We start from the raw sequence: 21,149 nt of genomic DNA on the forward strand, positions 1-21,149 counted from the left end.
TATTCAGTTGTTTGCAGATGATGCAAAGTTGGGACGAACCATAAAGAGTAGTGAAGATGTCGTGGCCTTGCAAGAAGACTTGAATAAATTGAGTGATTCGGCAAGCAAATGGGGATGTGAATTCAATGTTGCAAAATGTAAGGTTTTGAAATTTGGAAAACAAAGATGGGATGCAGAATTTATGCTTGGTGGTGAGAATATATTGTTGGAGGTAGAGGAAATAAGAGATCTGGGGGTGATAGTGGATAAGGATCTAAAATTTAGGGGACACATCGGCAAAATTGTGAAGACAACACAAAGGCTTCTGGGAATGATGCGGAGAACACTGACATATAGAAGTAGGGAGATTCTTGTTCCGTTGCATAAGGCTTTGATTAGGCCACACATGGACTATTGTGCCCAGATTTGGTCACCAGGTTTTCAATAGGATGAAGAGATGTTGGAAAGAGTCCAAAGGTGACTGACTAAGGTAGTTTCTGACTTCTGGAATGTTGAGTATGAGGAAAGATTGAGAAGATGTAATTTGCAGAGTCTGGTGGAGAGAAGGAAGAGGGGAGATGTGATAGAGACCTACAAGTTGGTAAGAGGTTGTTATAAGATCAATGGTGGAGAAGTTCTACAGAGAATAGTGGGAGATCAGGAGAGAACCAGAGGTCATCCCTGGAAACTGTATAAAGAGGGTGTGAGTAGGGGAGTGTGAGGCAGATTTTTTTCGTGCAGAGTTGTGAATGATTGGAATGTCTTGCCTGAGAGTGTGGTGCCTGCAAATAATTTGAGTGTGTTTAAGACACGGTATGATGAGATGTGTGTGTGATAAAAGGACCTCCCAGATGAATCTTTGACTCCATGAGGTCTTGGGTAATAATAATAATAATAATAATTACAATCCCCCATAATAATCACTAAACCAACACTCATTGCACTAATTTGCTGCTGCATGAATTCAATATCTCCCCCTCTACTCCTTGGCCTATAGCAGCATCCAACTGTATATTTGGTTGCATTGGTCACTATTTCACACCAGACTGCCTCAAATGAACTCTCATTCACATGTCTATCATCTTGATATACTACTTTCTTTGGCTGCAACTAATCAGCTATCATCAACAGTACTCCTCCATCTGTTCTATCTTCTCTATCCTCCCTGAAATTATTGTAACCATCACATTCAATTCCAGTGACCACATCTTCTGCTGACAGCCAAGTTTCACTAATGTCTACAACTTTTGGTGAGATTGCACTGACTAATGCCAAAAATTCTTCTCTCTTATTTCGAATGTTTCTAGCATTGGTATACAAAAATTTCAGTTTACCTCTAGATCTTGTACCGGCTTTAGAACTGATATATAAGTCTCTAATTTCAGTAGTCCCATGCCGATTTTTATTCCCTTTCTTCTGATATTGATTCTGTGTACAAGGATCAATAAATATACAATCAGTGCTAAAGTTTCTATCTCTTACACTCAACTGTTTCAATATTAGTTTCCCTGCCCAATTACTTCAACTTGTTCAGAAAACAGTAACTTCTTCAATTGCTTATGTCCTTCCATGTTCAGATGCAGTCCATCTCTAGCATACAATTGTCTTTTTCCTTCAAACACACTCCAGACATCAACAAATTCCAGACCTCTTTTTTTGTATATTTTAAAATCAGCTAATCTATCCTAACTTTATATCTACACACACACACACACACATATATATATATAATGTTTAATTTTGTTCTGTGTTCTTGTACTGACAATGCCTATGACACTTAGGAAAAATTCCTATGTTAATAAAATTATTTATGGGAGATTTCATCCAGTTATATAATTCTTTTCAATATGCCAACTCAAAGTAATTCATTATTGAAATGAAAACCAAGGGCTATGTGGATTGATTCAGTCAACAGTGCCCTTGAAGACCAAACTATTAGATTTTATTATTATTATTATTACGGGCAACTCCAAGGAGTCCTTAGACTCATCGAGGGAGGCCCAAACATCATGTCAAGAACAACTAATTCAACATTCACACAGTATCTATCATACTTAGCCTTGAACTCATTCACAGTCATGGCACCCACAACAGACTCTGGCAGCTTATTCCACTCATTTACCACTCTCCAAGTAAAAAACCTAGCTCTCTAACACCCTTGCTAACCACACTCTTGCCCACTTAGGTTAGGTTAGGTTAGGAATGGAGTGCCAATCTGACAGGAATGGAGTAACAACAAATCATATGGACTTGTTGGTACTCCAACAAGTCATATGGACCAATTTCAATGAAAACTGTTGACTGGACATTTGAAAAATTAAACTAAAGCATGCAGTACTGTCTTAGTGTCTTGTACTCCTTGAGGGTAAATATCAGAAAACTGACAATAATGTATATGGCAAAAGGCATGCCCACATCAGAAAGATGTGATTAGTCTAAAAATAATAATCATGGTTATGTATTCAACAAAATAAAAAAAAATAATAAATAAATAATTCTCACTTCCCAGTCACATGATTTGTACAGTTTCCATGGATGGCCTCTCATTCTCCTGCTGCCTACCCTATGCAGTTTTGCTGCTATTTCTAAACATATTTAAACCTAATTCTGGACTTCTATTTAGCATATCATTGTGCCAAGATGATTTTGGTTAATGGCTTCTGGATTTTAATTTATCACCCAGATATCAAAGTGAAGAGAAACTAGTTGTGGTCTAATCAGTGACTTGTACAATGGCAATATTATTTCCTTATTCTTACTTCACAGTCATTTGAATAATAATAATAATATTATTATTATTATTATATGGGCACCTCCATGGAGTCTGAAGACTCATCGCAGGAGACCCAACCTATCATACATCTCCTTTAACTCATTGATAAAGATAAAGCACTTACAACAGACCCTGGCAACCCATTCCACTCATTCACAACAATCCAAGCAAAAAATCTGGTCCTCACATCCTTACTATTAACCACATCTTTATTCAACTTCCAAGAAAACCACTTGTTCTGGTTCCTCTAACCAAGTGCTGAAACATTTCCCCTGTATATATCTATAAAACCATTTAAATAACTTAAATGTTTCTATCATATCCTTTCTTTTTCTCCTATCAACCAACTTTTGCAATCCACACACCTTCAATCTATCCTCATAGGGAACATTCCACAGGCCACTCACAATCTTGGTCACTCGCCATTGAATCCTCTCCACTACTTCCTCATCCAAAAGAAACCTAGGGGACCAGACATGAGCACAGTAGTCCAGATGTGGGTGTATCAAGGCCACATAAAGAGGAATAACAACTTCCGTTACTCTACTTGTTCATGTTTTCTTCAATAGCTAATAGCCAAGTACTCTTATGGGCTACCTTAGCAATATATCCTCTAAACATTAACTCACTAACACCACCCCCTAAATCTCTAGCTTCATCTATTGTGTGGAGTATAGTGCCATCAATGTGATATATGGCTTGTAATCTGTTTATCCCAAAATGCATGACATTACAATAAATTATATATTTAGTTTAATCCTTTATCCAAGTATAAGCAAACAAAGTTTGTGCCTGAAGTATATTCAGGATAAGAACTCAGTCCACCTTTGCCATGAGTTGTCGCAGTCCTGAAGATACTTCAGGCGAAAAATTTGTTTGCTTACACTTGGATAAATGATTAAACTAAATATATAATTTATAGTCTAATCAAGAGTGAAAAACCTTCCAACATCTTTCTCTAATCCAGAGTAATTTAATAATAAGTAATTTAATAATTGTTGTGCCGTGAGAGGTCTTCAGGTGTACCACGAGATTCATGAAAACAAATTAATTGAAAGAAATAATGTCGTAATTTGCGCATTTATTTATTAGTGTCTGGTCTTCCCTCTTCTTATGTGTGTAAATCAATCAAAATTATGCCTATTTTTTGCCAGATCATCAAAAAAATTAAAATAATATATTTTTAGTGTGCCACAGAATTTTAATAATTAGTCTAGGTGTGCTGTATTATGGAAAAGGTTGAAAATCACTGCCCTAGATGATTCTACTAATATCCTATGCACTACTAACATCTTTATCCTGCAGTGTTTTATGCCATAGTACAAATTTAAACTTCTTCCTAAGCATGTCATAATTGTCTGCCTTGTAGTTCCACAAATACCCCTTCTTGATAGAGCATTCTTCATGTTTTACAATCTCCCAAGCCAGAACCATATGGTCACTTTCAATGATCCTATGATCAGGTCCAATATTCTCCAACCCCTAGTCTCCTCCATTACATGCTGCCTTAAGTAATTATCTCTTTGCAATTGTATAAATTCTATTTCCTTACTGCTATGTTACTTTTCTTCCTTACAGTCTACATCTCCATAGTTGAAGTTCCCATAATGATCACTCAACCTGTACTCATTGTACTAATTTGGTGATGCATGTCTTCCAGATCATCTGTAGAACTTCCTGGCCTATAGCAACAATCAACTGTATATTTTGCCTTACTGGCCTAATCTTACACCAAATTACTTCAAATGAACAGCCACCCTTTTGCTTGTCTCCTATTCATTTTGGCTGCAATTCATCTGCTAACATCAACAGTTAACTGCTCCCTAATCTTATCTTCTCTATCATACCTGAAAATACTAAACCTTTCACATTCAATCCCTGTAACTGCATCACCTGCTGTTAGCCAAGCGTTACTAATGCCTTTAACTTTTGGCATGGTTGTACTATCTAACCAATGCCCAAAACACCCCCCCTCTTGTTCCTGATATTCTGGCATTAATAATAGAAACTACAGCATCCCTTTAGTTTCCCAACCACCTTTACTTTCTGAATTGATTACCCTATTCAATAATTTTGCTCGATTAACTAGATTTCTCACTTGGTCATTCTCTCACTCACTCGTTTCATGGGTGCCTTCACACAAACTCACTTGCTTCCACCCTAATTGCTAAGTTTCCCTGAATTTGCATTTCAGCATGCTCAGTGAACAAAGCTCTCCAGACACCTAACACCAAAACCACTTAGATGCAGTCCATCAGCATTGTACAAATCCTTCTTTCCCTAAAACAGACACCACAGATTCACAAATTCTGCATCATTCCTTTTGCACAATCTACATATAGACACACTGACTATCAATGCTCTCCTTCTCAGTTTACCTCTATCATAGCATGGTAGGAGTCTTACAATCTTCACCTTCTTTTTCCTCAGTTTTGCCTTTTCTAACAACTCCCTTACATCCTCCCTCATAGAATACTATAACCTCTCAAATCATTTGTACCACCCAAGGCAATCATTTCCTTTGACTTACCTTTTTGCATCCAGATGGCATGGCCAATACTGTGAATGTCTGCACCCGGGAAACATGATTTTTTTCACACTTTCATTAAGTACTCACCTGAATATTGAGTCTCCATACACAATTTTCTCCTTAATTTGTTTTTCTTGTTTTTTCAGTTATCCTTTATTCTTCATTCTTATTACCTGCTTCTTTCTTTTTTCATCCCTGCTTAACTCTTGTTACTTCTGCAATTTATCAATTTTCCCACTTTGTCCTATGAAAGATAACTTTTAGGCATGCAATTTCTTTATTAATATTATTATTATTATCCAGGCCTCCATGGAGTCAAAAGACTCTTCGTAGAAGGTTGTTTTTAGGAAATACAAAGTTTATCATACCACTCCTTGAACCCACTGACCGTTCCCACTCCAACCACTCTCTCAGGCAATGCATTCCAAGGTTCAACCACCCTCCACACAAAGAAACCACTCCTCACCCTCTTGCTCACAGCCTCCTTTCATTACTTCCAGGGATTGGCCCCTTGTCATCGCTTCTTCCCGTCGTTCCACCAAGTGAAGAAACTCTCCAATGTCTACCCTGCAACTGCCTCTCAACAGTTTAAGTCTCAATTGTATCATCTCTCCTTCTTCTATCTACCAAACTCTGCAGTCCACATTCCCTCAGTCAATCCTCATAACTCATATTGTACAGTACTGAAACCATCTTTGTTATCTGCCTCTGTACCCTTTCCACAGTCAATTTATCCCGTTCAAATCCTGGGGACCTAGTCTGAGAACAATAGTCTTAAGTGTGGTCTGATCAGGGCCTTATACAATGGAATGATAACTTGTTTATCTCTGCAGGTCAGCGTCCTTCTCAGTATTGCAGCAATCCTCTGAGTTACCCTCACCACCTTCGCAATATGCTCCTGAATTTCAGTTTTCTATCAATCACCACCCCGAGATCTCTTGTCTCCCCTACCTCCTCCAGTACAGCTCCTCCAATCGAGTACGCATCCTCCCATCGTTGGATCCCAAACCTCAAGACTTTACATTTTGCTGCATTGAACCGACATCCGCATTTATTTGCCCATCTGTCTAGTTTATTCAAATGCTCTTGCAGGGTTGCCACATCTGCACTATTACTGATAACCCTTCCCAACTTCACATCATCTGCAAACAACTGAATATCCCCTTGCAATCCATTGACGATATCATTGATATAAAGACTGAACAATACAGGTCCCAGTACTGAGCCCTGTGGAACACCACTTGTATATTGCCTTGATATTGCCCCATCATACACAACTCTCTGATACCTATCAGTCGGCCATTCCTGAATCCATTTGGCTAACTCAACATTTAAGCCCATGTGCTGCAACTTAAATATCAGCTTATCATGTGGCACCCTGTCAAATGCCTTTGCAAAATGCAAAAAAAATGGAGTATATGCCTTTCCCTCATCAACTGCTCTTGTTACTTTATTATAAAAGACAATCATATTACTAAAGCAAGAGTGCCCCTTAATAAATCCATGTTGATTCTCACAGATAACATTACTCATCTCCCCAATAGTGTATATAGTCCCTCACTAATTTCTCCAAGACCTTAACAACTACTGATGACACACAAACAGGCCTATAATTAGACACTTCCAGTCTACTACTGCCCTTATGCAGTGGCACTATCTTACCTTCCTTCCATTCCCTGGGTACCTTTCCTTCAGCCAGACTTTTATTGAAAAGCCAGGTCAACAGAGCTGTCAGTTCTTTAGCACATTCTCTCAAAATCCGTGGTGAAATACCATCCAGTCCAACAGCTTTATTGGTATCCAGAGTACTCAGTATTTGGAACACACTCTCCTCTTTCACCTTTAAACCCTGATCCTGCCCTATCCCTCTAGTATTAAAACCTACTTCAGGATGAAATACTCCAATAAAGTGCTCATTGAACAACTCCACTATGTCCTCTGCATCAGTCACTCTATTCCCATTTTTATCCTGCAATGTCATTCTTCCACAATCGTTTCTCCGCCTACTGGTCACATAGCTATAAAATAAACTCGGATTTTCTTTGGATCTTAGTGCCAATCTCTTCTCACATTCCAGTTTTCCCTTCCTCACCATTCTGGTCACTCTTCAGGCCTGCATCTTATATTCTTCGTGTATCTATCCTCCACTCCTCTCCTTGTATATCTTCCATAATCTCTTTTTTAACTGCAGTTCTTGTTTGATATCGTTTGTCATCCACATTACATCAAATTGTGTCCACCTCTTCATCCATGGAATACAGCCTACTATTGCTGCTAACAAATATTCTTTCACAATTTCCCAAGCACTAATGATATCCTGGCCTTCCAATTCTGCCCTTCAAGGAACTGCCCCTAGTTGATACCTAAGACTACTATAATCACCGGCCTTATAATTCCACACACGTTCCCTTTTCTTTGATACACCTGCATGTCTGTTCATCTTCCAAGTCAAAACCACATGGTCACTCTCTCCAACTGGTGGGAGAGATGTCATCTCACTTATTATCCGCTCTTCTGATGCTATGACCAAATCCAAAACTCTTGAACCTCTTGTTCCCTCCATCACATGCTGCTGAAGACATTTGTCCCTCAAGAATTCCAGAAATTCTATCCCCTTCTTACTACTTTTATCCATTTCATTCTCCTGTATTTACACTGCTGCATGTTCAGCATTAATAACATCATTTCCATCTTACTGTCGGTATTTGCTGTGTTCTTGTCACCTAACAGGCACTCACTTTTGAAACACTTATTACATACTCTCTCAGTCCAGTTTCGATTTCCTTGCACATACTGTTTAATTTTCTTGACAGAGATACACTGCACTGAATAAAATCCTGCAAATTCAAATTGCCGGAAAACGTGGTCTTTGCCACCATTGTTCGTCACGTTGATTCCATGTCAACAATATCACAATAAAAATGTTATAAAGATAGTAAATAGTCTAAAAACATGAAAATCTGCACTAATACACTTTAATAAACTAAGAACCAGCCTGGTTGGTCAAGTGGTTAGCGTATCTGCTCTCCAGCCAAAAGGCTTTGTTGAAAGTTTATTTTTCACTTGGTTAGAATATAATAAATTTAGTTTAATCCTTTATCCAAGTGTGAGCAAATAAAGTTTGCTCCTGAAAGTATCTTCAGGACTGGGGTAAGGTAGTGCAACACCAGGACGACTCCTTGCAAAGGTGGAGCAAGCTACTATCACTCCTATCTCAGTATCTCCCATAATGCAAAACACATCTCATTGCAGATATGTCTAATGTTATGCATTAAGGGAAAGGCCACTACCTACCCAGACTAGCTTCGACCTTTATTGAGGTCTCTTCAGTGGGAGCCAGGCCCAAGTGGAGATACCAGCCAGAAGCATTAGCAAGGTCATCTCTACCTATAGGAGTTGCCAAATGGTGTGCCACCCTTTTAATAAATTACTCTGGATTTAGAGAAAGATGTTGAAAGTTTATTTTTCACTTGGTTAGAATATAATAAATTTAGTTTAATCCTTTATCCAAGTGTGAGCAAACAAAGTTTGCTCCTGAAAGTATCTTCAGGACTGGGGTAAGGTAGTGCAACACCAGGACGACTCCTTGCAAAGGTGGAGCAAGCTACTATCACTCCTATCTCAGTATCTCCCATAATGCAAAACACATCTCATTGCAGATATGTCTAATGTTATGCATTAAGGGAAAGGCCACTTTATGCATTAAGGGTTTCGACCTTTATTGAGGTCTCTTCAGTGGGAGCCAGGCCCAAGTGGAGATACCAGCCAGAAGCATTAGCAAGGTCATCTCTACCTATAGGAGTTGCCAAATGGTGTGCCACCTTTTTAATAAATTACTCTGGATTTAGAGAAAGATGTTGAAAGTTTATTTTTCACTTGGTTAGAATATAATAAATTTAGTTTAATCCTTTATCCAAGTGTGAGCAAACAAAGTTTGCTCCTGAAAGTATCTTCAGGACTGGGGTAAGGTAGTGCAACACCAGGACGACTCCTTGCAAAGGTGGAGCAAGCTACTATCACTCCTATCTCAGTATCTCCCATAATGCAAAACACATCTCATTGCAGATATGTCTAATGTTATGCATTAAGGGAAGGGCCACTACCTACCCAGACTAGTTTCGACCTTTATTGAGGTCTCTTCAGTGGGAGCCAGGCCCAAGTGGAGATACCAGCCAGAAGCATTAGCAAGGTCATTTGGCAACTCCTATAGGTAGAGATGACCTTGCTAATGCTTCTGGCTGATATCTCCACTTGGGCCTGGCTCCCACTGAAGAGACCTCAATAAAGGTCGAAACTAGTCTGGGTAGTGGCCCTTCCCTTAATGCATAACATTAGACATATCTGCAAGGAGATGTGTTTTGCATTATGCGAGATACTGAGATAGGAGTGATAGTAACTTGCTCCACCTTTGCAAGGAGTCACCCTGGTGTTGCACTACCTTACCCCAGTCCTGAAGATACTTTCAGGAGCAAACTTTGTTTGCTCACACTTGGATAAAGGATTAAACTAAATTTATTACAGCCAAAAGGCTGCGGGTTCGAATCCTGCCATGGGCATGGATGTTTGTGATTGTCTGTGAAAATACTAGGGATGGTGGTTGGCAGTACATGGCGTTAGTGTAGATGATAAAGGTAGTTGCTGTTGGTGGAGTGGTGGAGACAGAGGTTTGTAAAGTAGGTGCCCTCCCTTGATGAGTCATGGAGGTGTTACATAATAATAATAATAAAAAAAAAAGTATCTAAGAAAGGAACACAATAAAACAGGTAAAAATCACTAATTTTGCTAAGAACTAAATTACACAACCACTCACAGTATAACCTCAAACCAATCCCCTATTATGATAGCAATTGTGTGAATAACCATCACAACTTTTGAAATGTGGCATCCGAGCTTCACCCCACATCACCCAATGTCCAAAACTCTTCATCTTCTCTATCTCTTGGAAAGATGTGCTACCAATATAATACAATACAATACATCTCATTTAATTTCCTCTGGCCAAAGCACAAATTTACATTTGGCAACACTAACAGTCCCAAACACCATGAAATCTTCATTCATCTGCCCAGGGGTTGAAATCCTCTTGAAGCAGAATTAAATCAAATTCTTGCATGGAAAATATGGTAGGTATAGAAATGGTAAATCGCAGCTTGATGAACAGTTGGACGTTTAGGTCTCAAGATCACTCCGTGGAAGTTTCACAATGATAATAATAATAACAGTATTTCGTTAGGCCTACTTTATGCAACAAGCAGCATAAATACTTATTGTTAAAAATAATCTCAATACTTCAATATAAACAAGGTGACAATAACTAAATTACATTTATTTTATTCCTACCAGGTGGAAGATTTTTCTCAGAAATCTCTACACTGTGTGGCATGCTGACCAACAATCCACAATGAGCATTACAACTGCTAGAATTGGAATGTGAGAAGATGTATGTGTGTGTGTCAGAGAGAGAGAGAGAGAGAATGCGATTTTGCCATGTATTTTAGAAGAGTATTCTAAGAGAAATACTGAGTGTAGTTGTGATCTGTTTTGAGACAGTTCTTGGAAGGTAATAACTATCACTAGAAAAATAAAACAATAGATACACGGAAGGTAACTATCGGAAGAAAAATAAAACAACAGATACACTGAGTTATATACCAATTTGCTATTATGGAATGATGATTTCATAATTTTAGGGAATCATCGTTACCTAAAATTTTAGGGAAGTTGGTTAGAACTAAAATTGATGGGAACATGATTGATTCTTTATGAAAGACAGCTTGGGCTAGTTAAGAATGATCTTGTTTTAGCAATTTAATGACATTCTTAATTAGAGAAACAACAGTAGCTGATAATGGGAATGCATATACTATGACATTTATGGTTTTGCAAAGGCTTCTGACCAAGTATCACAAAAAATTCAAGCTTAAATTGCAATAATGGAATAAAATCTTCAATTAGGGGAACTGAATAAAAGACAGCCTGAAATAAAGCTGCATGTATCCTGCTCCATTGGCAATCAATTTATAATTTCCTGATAACTCTCCCTGGCCCTGTATAATCAGATGAAGGGGAGTTATTAGAAATGTGTCACTGTCCCCAACAAAATATTAGCAATATCATTTTATAAAGGTGAATAACCATAGTCCAAGTAGCTTTGATGAGAGATGGTGGATGTATATATATATACAAGGCCCTTTGTACACAACTACACAATAGATTTTAGGAGTGATACATTTCTGATAACTTACTCCCTCCTCTGATTATACAAAGTTAGGGAGAGGTATCAAGAAAATTTGAACTGACTGCCAATGCAGCATGAAGCATGCAGATGAGTAAAGATGTTACAATATAGTTAAAGGTAAGGTTCTACTTTTTTGGGGGGGGGGGGGGTTTGAGAGGCGATACTGGGAAGAAGGGTTGTGCTAAAGGAAGGTCGGGGATACTGGAATGATAGAGAACAAGACACTGATGTTTCCAAAGAACATTGCTACTTTGAGAGATGGTTGATGTATATATAAAGGAGTTGAATGTTCCTCCCTAGAAAATTTTTATATCAATCTGACAAGTTACTCTATTTAAGTTATGTCTCTCTTTCAGTCTGTCCTAATAACTTACATTCCACAAATGGCAAATTAGCTTAATTAACCATGTATGTGCCCTTTTCTAAGATTCCACATCATAAAAAAAACTAGATATTGATACAACAGTTCAGACTTTGATAACACCATACCTGAACTGCTGTATCAATATCTAGTTTTCTTTCATGATATGGAATCTTAACAAAGGGCACATACATGGTTAATTAAGATAATTTGCCATTTGTGGAATGTAAGTTATTAGGACAGACTGAAAGAGAAATATAGCTTAAATAGAGGAACTTATCAGATTGATATAAAAATTTTCTAGGGAGTTAAAAGAATAAGAACATAGGTTGTGACTGAATGCAGTGTACTGATGAGAGTGTTGTGAGTGCAGAACTTCTGCATGATTTTAAGACGTGATATAATAAGTACTGACATTTAAACTGCATCGCCATGGATGAGTCCTTTGAATCCATGGAGGTGTGCCATAAATAAAGAATGTGTTATATCAACCTTTTATGGATTATATCATCATAAAAAATAAAATAAAATAGAAAGTATTCTATTCCTCTCCTCCTACAACCAACCATCGTAAATTATATTCATATTTTTGAGAAATTCATATTGTCCATTTACAGTAAAGCTATAAATACTATACATCCTCAATTATAATAAGATTATTTGTGTTCTTTGAATGTATTTTAAACTTCCAAAAATACCTTCAACAGCAGTAACATTTTCCTGATAGTCAATAATTGCTGGTGGTGCTTCTTCATTGTCAGGAATAGGCCGTAATGGTGTGGATGGTTTATCTATTTTTTCTTGAAGTTCAGAAATGCTGCAATATCAGTTCAAAGAAGATGCTACATTTTTTTATATAAACACAAATTTTATAAAAATTTACAATGTATTAAAATTATAAAATCTGAAACATGTTAATATAGTGATACCAATAATTCAGGATTATTGAACAATATGCAATAAAGAATAAAAAGTGGTTATTAAATACTTAGTGGAAACCAATCAAGTTACTGAATAATAAGTACACAGTAAGTACTTATTAAGCATGTTTTTTTTTTTCCATTCATTTATTTATTTTGAAAGTTTTCAGAATGCCACATCAAATAATCTCACAAATTAAAATGACAAAAATAAATGTTTAACTAAATACAGAAAGTTTCACTTTTAAAATTTCTATGTAATTTTTTTTCTGTTTCTGTTTCTGTTTCCATGCTAACATGATGAAATCATATTATCCTAAAATTTGTAATGTACTATACCATGACAAAACATGTGAGAGAGAAAAGAAGATCCTCATCTTTCTTCTGTAATCACAGTTCTCTCTTGACTTCTTTCCCTTCCCAAAGAACACAACATCATTTAAATTATAATCATGCCAAATTAAGGATGATTCCTTATTTGCAAATGTTGTGAAGATAAAACTTGTTTTGGTTATTATTTATATCACCTTCTCCTGCTCTTTTGATTTAAAATAATACTTTTGCCAAATGTTACCTAGTTATAAGCCTCCATAGCACAATTGGAAGAAAAGTGGAACATTGGGCTCTTTGATTGGAAACGACCTGGGTTCAATTTTCATTGTGACGAGGGGAATCCTTATATGGGCTTTTTCAATTGAAGGTGAGTTAGCTGATATTATACAGACATAGAAGGGTTCTCCCAGAAATTTGGGTTTTTCATCCTGTGTAAGACAAATTGGCCTTCAAAACACACACACAAATTACAGACAAAAAAAAAGTGTGGGCATTGGCATTGATGGTAGTAGTGGAGAGAGCAAGATGTATTTAGTGAAGCAGAGTAGAATGCCCTCCCAAGATGAGTCCTTGGAAGTGTCACATAATAATAATAAATTATAATGGCATTATTTTAACTTTGTAAAGACTTTTTGCATACTGCATTAAGTTGCTATTAAAGTTCATGGAGATGAGGTGGGGGGGGGGGGATGATAAATAGATTTACCAGACTATCTGAAAATATCAGCAAAACATTTGAGACAAGGTCGAAGGCAAGCAGTCCCAGAAAAATGAGTTAAAAAGTAGCATGCCACAAGGTTCTGTTACTGAGTCCCTTACCATTCAGCTTATATGTTTAATGAGTCAAATGGATTGTAAATGGTTTACATGGTTGTTTACTGATGACACAAAGATAGTGAGAGTTATGAAAAGTGATATGAATAATACAATCCTGCAAAAGAATTTGAATAAGCTTTAAGTGAGCAGAAATATTTATTATTCAATGTTGCGAAGTAAACAGTGAAGAGAGGGATGTACTATATTTATGAAGCCAAATACCACAAGACAGAGGAAAAATCAAATCTAGGAGGTGATAACAGGTTATACAGTTGGTTTTGCCTTTAACTGAAATGTCCTCTGACCCTGTAATCAAAATTAACAATCTATGATCAAGTTCTGTTTGTCACATGCTGTTTCAGGAAATTGTCTTGCAACACCTAAGTAAATTCATTTTCATTCTTCTCATGAGATTTCATTGCTACCCAATCAATGTTTGGATAATTAAAGTCTCCATTTATGTCCTTTCTTTTAGGCTTGCACGGTGATCCGAGTACATTTTTGAAACTTATGGAGACAACTAACATGTTCTAGTAAAACTTTAGTTAATATAACTAAACTCTACATTCGACATTTCGACAGTTATATCAAGGTCATCTTCTGGAGCATATGCACTATATACAGAGAACAAGCTACACTACAATCTATCTGGCTTGTTAAAGTTACTGACTAACCGTTACAACAATTGTTGGCCTGAGCTCTAGTAGGAAAAAAAAAAAAAAAAAGAATATACATCAACGCTAGAGTACTATTATTATTATCTGTTGGTTGTAGAATTACATTGGGCACAACAACAAGTCTGTGTGTGTGTGTGTGTGTGTGTGTGTGTGTGTGTGTGTGTGTGTGTGTGTGTGTGTGTGTGTGTGTGTGTGTGTGTTTACAATATGATTATACATGTACATTCCAACCAGTTGGTATGGAATGGTTTCTAATATTAGCTAGAAGTTGGCTAGAGTCCTGACTTACACTGGATCTCCATTTATGGTTTCTCATTTCGTGCACGTTTTCTATTTGGTGATGCATTTCTTCATTACTAGCAACTGATTCACAGGTCGGTAACAACACCCTACTATGTAATTGATCCTCTTAGATTCCACCTCACACAGATCGCTTCAAACTCACTACCACATGAAATACTGTTACTAGCACTATAATCATAGGTCTCAACACTAACTGGGTTCAAGTTGTTCGATATCATTAGCAGCATAGCCCCTCCTCTCCTATCCTGTCTATCCTTCCTAAAAATACTGTACCCTTTACACTCAATATCAGTTAGTATATCTGATTCTGATATCCAGGTCTCACTAATGCCTACAATCTGAGGTCGCAACATATTGATAGATACCAGAGACAAATATTCTGCCTCTGATTGGTGACATTGTTCATGTGGTACTCACTTGGGAAATGATTAGTTTATGAATGTTCCATTCATTCCATTCATGCTGAATTAACAAGGAATGATAACCAACTGAAGATTATACTTAGTTCAGTGGAGATTGGTTGCTGGATGGGAAAAATATTCACAGTGCATGGGAAGCATTTAAAAAATACTTAAATAATGCAATATCAGAATGTACCCTGTGAGTTCGAAAAGTAAACAATGTAGGAGTCAAATTGATGTGTAATCTTATTAAGTAAGAGATTCATAAGAAAAGGACATTAGAAGGAATAACATGTATATAAGGCCTGGTTGGCCAAGTGGTTAGTGTATCTGCTCTCCGGCCAAAAGGCTGCGGGTTCAAATCCCACTGTGGGCATGGATGTTTGTGATCGTCTGTGAAAATACTAGTGGTAGTAGTAGTCGGCGGTAGATGGCGTTGGTGTTAGATGATGAAGGTTGGTGGAGTAGTGAGACGAAGAGTTGCAGAGTAGATGCCCTCCCTCAATGAGTATTTGGACTCCCTGGAGGTGTGATGTAATAATAATAATAATAATAAGGATGATGTCTGTTATGAAAATTATAAGCATAAGGCTAGAAGAGTCACAACTGTTGTACAGAAAGCTAAATCGGAGTATGAAAAGAAACAAGCTCTGCAAGCTAAAGACACCCTCACAAGAATTCTATTGATATGCTGCAAGTAAAAGAAAGAATGAATATGAAAGAATAACTCTTCTAAATGCAGACGGCATAAGGGTGACAGATGCAGAAGAAGTTTTTCAACTAATGAATATTCCACAGGAATGGAAAGAATCTATGGTAATTCCATTGCATAAGGGTAGTGCAAAGAGCAGTATATCCAACTATTGACTAATTAGTATCTCAGGAGTGGTGGTGAAGATTTTCGAAAAGTTGGTCAGGGCTCACATTCGGAAATGGGTTGAGAGGAATTCTCTGTTTTGCAATGAATAGCATGGGTTTACTAAGGGAAGGTATTGTTTTAGCAACTTGCTCTCATTCTATAATAATGTTACCATTGAACTAGGCAAGAGGAATGGATACACAATGATACTTTTGGATTTTACTAAGGCTTTTGACAGAATACAGCATGGTAGACTGTTGCATAAATTGGAGAATATGGGTTTGGATTATGAAATATTAGTGTAGATAAGAGCATGGCTGACTGACAAATATCAAAACATGGTGTAAGTGGGATGTGAGTCTGCAAGATTTATGGTAATCAGAGGTGTACCACAAGGATCAGTGCTTGGTCCACTGTTATTCAATCTGTACATTAATGATATTGGGAAGGATTTGACAAGTGACATACAGCTATTTGCTGATGATACAAACATAGGTAGGATAATCAGGAATGCTGCTGATATGCAATACTTGCTAAATGATTTGGAATTTGGAATTGTGAGCATGGGAAAATGGATGTCAGTTCAATATCAGTAAATGTAAAGTCATGCACTTTGGCCAATTAGATATCCAATGTCATATTATATTGGTAGGATTATACCAGAAGAAACTGATGAGGCTAGGAATCTTGGAGTGTTAGTAGATAGGAAGTTGAAGTTCAAGGGCCATGTAGCAAAGATTGCAAATACAACTCAAAAGATAATTGCAATGCTGAAATGAACTTTCACATGTCAAGATAATTATTATTATTATTATTTCGGGCGACTCCAGGAGTCCTTAGACTCATCGAGGGAGGCCCTAAACATCATGTCCATACAACTATGCGATTACATTCTCACAGTATCTATCATATCTTGTCTTGAACTCGTTCACCATCATAGCACCCACAACGGACTCTGGCAGCTTATTCCACTCATTTACCACTCTAAAAGTAAAGAACCCAGCTCTAACACCCCTGCTAACCACACTCTTGCCCAGCTTCCATAGGTGTCCCCTAGTTCTCCCACCACCAGTCCTGATCTCAAAAATATCCTCTGAATTAATCCTATAGAATCCCTTTAGCAATTTGAATGTCTCAATCATATCTCCCCTCCTCCGCCTATCAACTAGTTTCTGCAACCCACAAATCTTCAACCTGTTCTCATATGGTTCATTCCATAGACTTGTTATCATCTTAGTCACTCGCCTCTGGATCCTCTCCACCTCCTCCCCATCAAGAAGGAACCGAGGTGACCAAATCTGGGCACAGTAGTCGAGATGAAGTCTTATCAAGGCTCGGTACAGAGGTACAATAACTTGCTTGTCTCTGCTCGTCAAGGTATTTTTCAACAACCAAGTGAGTTGATGAGCTGATTTAGCTACTTTTCCAATGTGCCCCCTAAACTTCATCTCCCTATCCATCTCATCACACATCAACCAACCACCTATCGAGGCAAAAAAATGATAAGGATATCATTTTGCCTCGATAAGACTTCACTTGGATTATTGTGCACATGTCAGGTCTACTGATTTCCGTTGTGATTGCAATACAGTGGAGAGAGAATGCAAAGGAGAGTGTTAAAAATGATATCAGGATTGTGGAATACTGATTATGAAGACAGAGTTTGAATTTGTAGACTGTATACACTAGCAAACATGAAAAAGAGGGGTGATATGAGGGGTGATGGAATTTTTTATTTTATCTAGGGTGAGGAAAGGACAAGAGGGCATCTTTGGAAGCTGAAAATGAATGCTGCTAAGATGTGTGTGTGGGGGGAGTGACGATTATATTTTTCTCTCATAGGATGGTGCATGATTGGAATTCATGTGGCTTCCCTCGATGAATCCCTGACTCCCTGGAGGTCTCTCTTAATAATTATAACAATAATAATGATAATAATTATATTTGTTGTCGTCTACAAATAAATTATAATGACTGCTGTGATAAAAAAAAATGGCGTCTTTGCATAGTTCGTGGTGTGATATGAATTTTGTTGCTGGAAAAGAATAGTGCTGCAGAAATTCACCGATGACTGTGTAAGGTTTATGGGCCTAACATAATGAGTGATGGTAAAGTTAGGCAATGGTGTCATTTGTTTAAAAAGGGTGCAATAATGTTCATGATCAAGAGTGCAGCGGCTGGCCAAGTGTGATGATGAAAGATAATTTGGTAAAGAGAGGGAATATGAAAATTTGTGAGATCACTGTTTTACAATTATGGAACTTTCTTTTGAGTTCCTGGAAGTTTCATGCTCAGTCTTTCATGAAATTGTAACAGAAAAGCTGTGATATAAGAAGCTGTGTGCCAGATGTGTCCCAAAAATTCTAACTGATGTGCATAAACAGGAATGATAAGAATCAGCTAAAAAATATTTGGAGTGTAATGAAAATGGAGATTTTTTTTTCATAGCATGATTGATGACGAAACATTGATTTCATATACAAACGTTGAATCAAAACAACAATCAATTCAGTGGCACCATTCATCACCCATGAAAGCAAATAAAATTCAGTCACTATCAGTCAAAACAATGAAAACCACTGTCTTCTGGGACAGAAGATGGGGATCTTCTTAATTGATTTTCTTCAGTGAGAAACCACAATTTATTTTTGTGTTCACTGTTTTCACCAAATCATCTGTCACCGCACTTGGTCAGCCACTGCGCTCTTGATCATGAACATTATTGTGCCCTTCTTTAAACAAATGATACCATTTCCTAACTTTACTGTCACTCATTAAGTTAGGCTCATAAACCTTACACAGTCATTGGTAAATTTCTGCAGCACTGTTGTTTTCAGCCAACAAAATTTGTATCATACCACAAATCTCGCAACTGGTGTGATTTTTTAATCACAGCACTAATTACAAATTATTCACAAAAGACAACAAATGATAATGGAATGAAAATAAAATAGTCAACAGGTAGGTAATGAGTCACCCTATGATACCACACATGCACAACTCATCTCCTAGATATTATTTGGTGGTAAATTTTGAATGGACCCGACTTTCTGGACACACCTCATATGTAGCTGAGGAGAATCATTAGTGATAGTGCTAATGTTGTGGCCCATTTCAGTAGAATTTGAATAAGCTTGTCGGGTCAGATAATGATCGTGCATATTAAATGCAACAAAATTAAAGGTCTTGAAAGTTTAGGTCGGTATCAAACCAACTTTCCCATCCTCTTTCTTCCTTCCATCTACCCCTGTTCTTTGGAAGATCCTTCCCCAAACTGTCCCAATGAATACAACTCAGAGTACTTTTCAAAGAAACTTGTTAACAGATTTCTTCTTTCTCAACACACACACACACAGTACTGTTTTGTGTAAGATTATATATACTGAATGTGTATTTATAGGGAGGACATAATTAAAGAAAAGGTGTTCAGAGTCCTGTAGTGAAAAATACATTGGACCAAATTCAACAAAACGTGGTGTGAGTACATTCTGGACATGGGGTTGTTATTTACACAAAAAACCAAAAAGTAAAAAAATTCTGACACTAGTGCACAATTAGCTCTAGAATCACATGATATTTGCATAATCTCACAGTTTCTATCGACCAGTTGGTGGATATAAGGAAGATTGAAATGGATCTGTGTCATTCTGATAAGAATGAAGTGCTATGCCTCTCACATTAATGGAACCTGCATTGCTAATCAAACTATCAATGCTATACTTCGAGAATTCTGGCATTTGAAGGATAGGAGAAAGGGTCCAATGAAGGTAACAAATCCTAGAAAAATGATTTTACAATTTGAAAATAGCAGATCTTTAGCAGTAAGCAGGATGAAGGTGCAAACAGATTATTCCTCAACAAGTTGGCGAAGTTTCACATGCCGTCGTGGAACACAGAATGAATAATATACAAGGGTCCAGCAGTGCTAGGGCAATATCAAGGCACCTGGACATGCCATACTCAACTGTGTTGAAAATCCTGTGTCAAATGATGAGGGTTTTCCCCTACAAGTTCTCCCATACTCAAGCTTTACTTTGCATGATGAGGAAAATCGACTGCAGTTTGCATTGACATTCTTAGCTCAAATGGGTGTGGATGATGCACGGCCATGAAAGATCTTGTGAAGTGACAAGGCACATTTTTATCTGAACAATAGCGTTAACTCACACAACTGCACATTTGGGCTGCGAATAACCCTCATGTGTTCCATCAGACCACCTTTACAGTTACTAAAAGTCACAGTGAGGTGTGGTTCCACTGCATCATTTATTATCGGTCCATTCCAATTACGCCCCACGTTAGGAATAATTTTTAAGCCAGCAAGGTTGGTCGATTGGTAGAGCCTCTGCTACTAATGGCTCGCAAAAAGTTAAGCAAGTTTGAGCACAGTTAGTAGTTGGAAGGGATCAATCATTCGATGCTGCTGCCACACTCTCCTTCAATGAGTCTTTGGACTCCCTGGAGGTGTCACATAATAATAATAATAATAATTTTTTTTTAAAGAACTTTACCCAACAGGACCAGTGACTTGTACCATCTCTGTTGTTAGATATTGAGAGATGCTTCACAACTTTGTTGTTACACAAATGCAGCAGCAAAGATGCCTTGACTCTACTATATTCGTGCATGATAGAACACCACCTCACATTGGATTGCCAGTAGAGTGAATGTTATGAAAACACTTCACAGAACAGAGAGTGATTAGTTGGGCATTTCCCACAGCATGGTCACCTCGATCACCCATTCTCAACCTATTTGACTTTTAGTTGTGGGGGCCATCTGAAATGCATGGTGTATGAAGGATATGTTCCTGATTAAGCAACCTTGAAAGACAGAAAATGCAGTATGTGAAGCAAATCAATACAGATCTGTTGTGTTCCACTGTAGAAAATGTCATTCACAGGATGCAGCTCTTAGAACATCTAAAAGGAGGACATATTGAACCACATCTGTAAGTTA

At 37.5% G+C, this 21,149-nt stretch overlaps 1 protein-coding gene across 1 annotated transcript in view; it reads right to left on the minus strand.

Annotated features, from left to right (window-relative positions):
- LOC150096673 (twitchin-like) overlaps nucleotides 1–21,149 on the minus strand; it is a 2,440,784-nt gene that overhangs the window by 2,085,482 nt on the left and 334,153 nt on the right. Inside the window, exon 16 of the mRNA XM_090408679.1 lies at nucleotides 12,580–12,698. Coding sequence (XP_090264805.1) covers nucleotides 12,580–12,698 — 119 coding nt within the window. The remainder of the gene's footprint in view (nucleotides 1–12,579; nucleotides 12,699–21,149) is intronic.

The sequence above is a fragment of the Typopeltis vanoorti genome, chromosome 18 (genome assembly GCF_054136105.1).
Source record: "Typopeltis vanoorti isolate ZY-2024b chromosome 18, IOZ_Tvanoo_1.0, whole genome shotgun sequence".
NCBI lineage: Eukaryota > Metazoa > Arthropoda > Arachnida > Uropygi > Thelyphonidae > Typopeltis > Typopeltis vanoorti.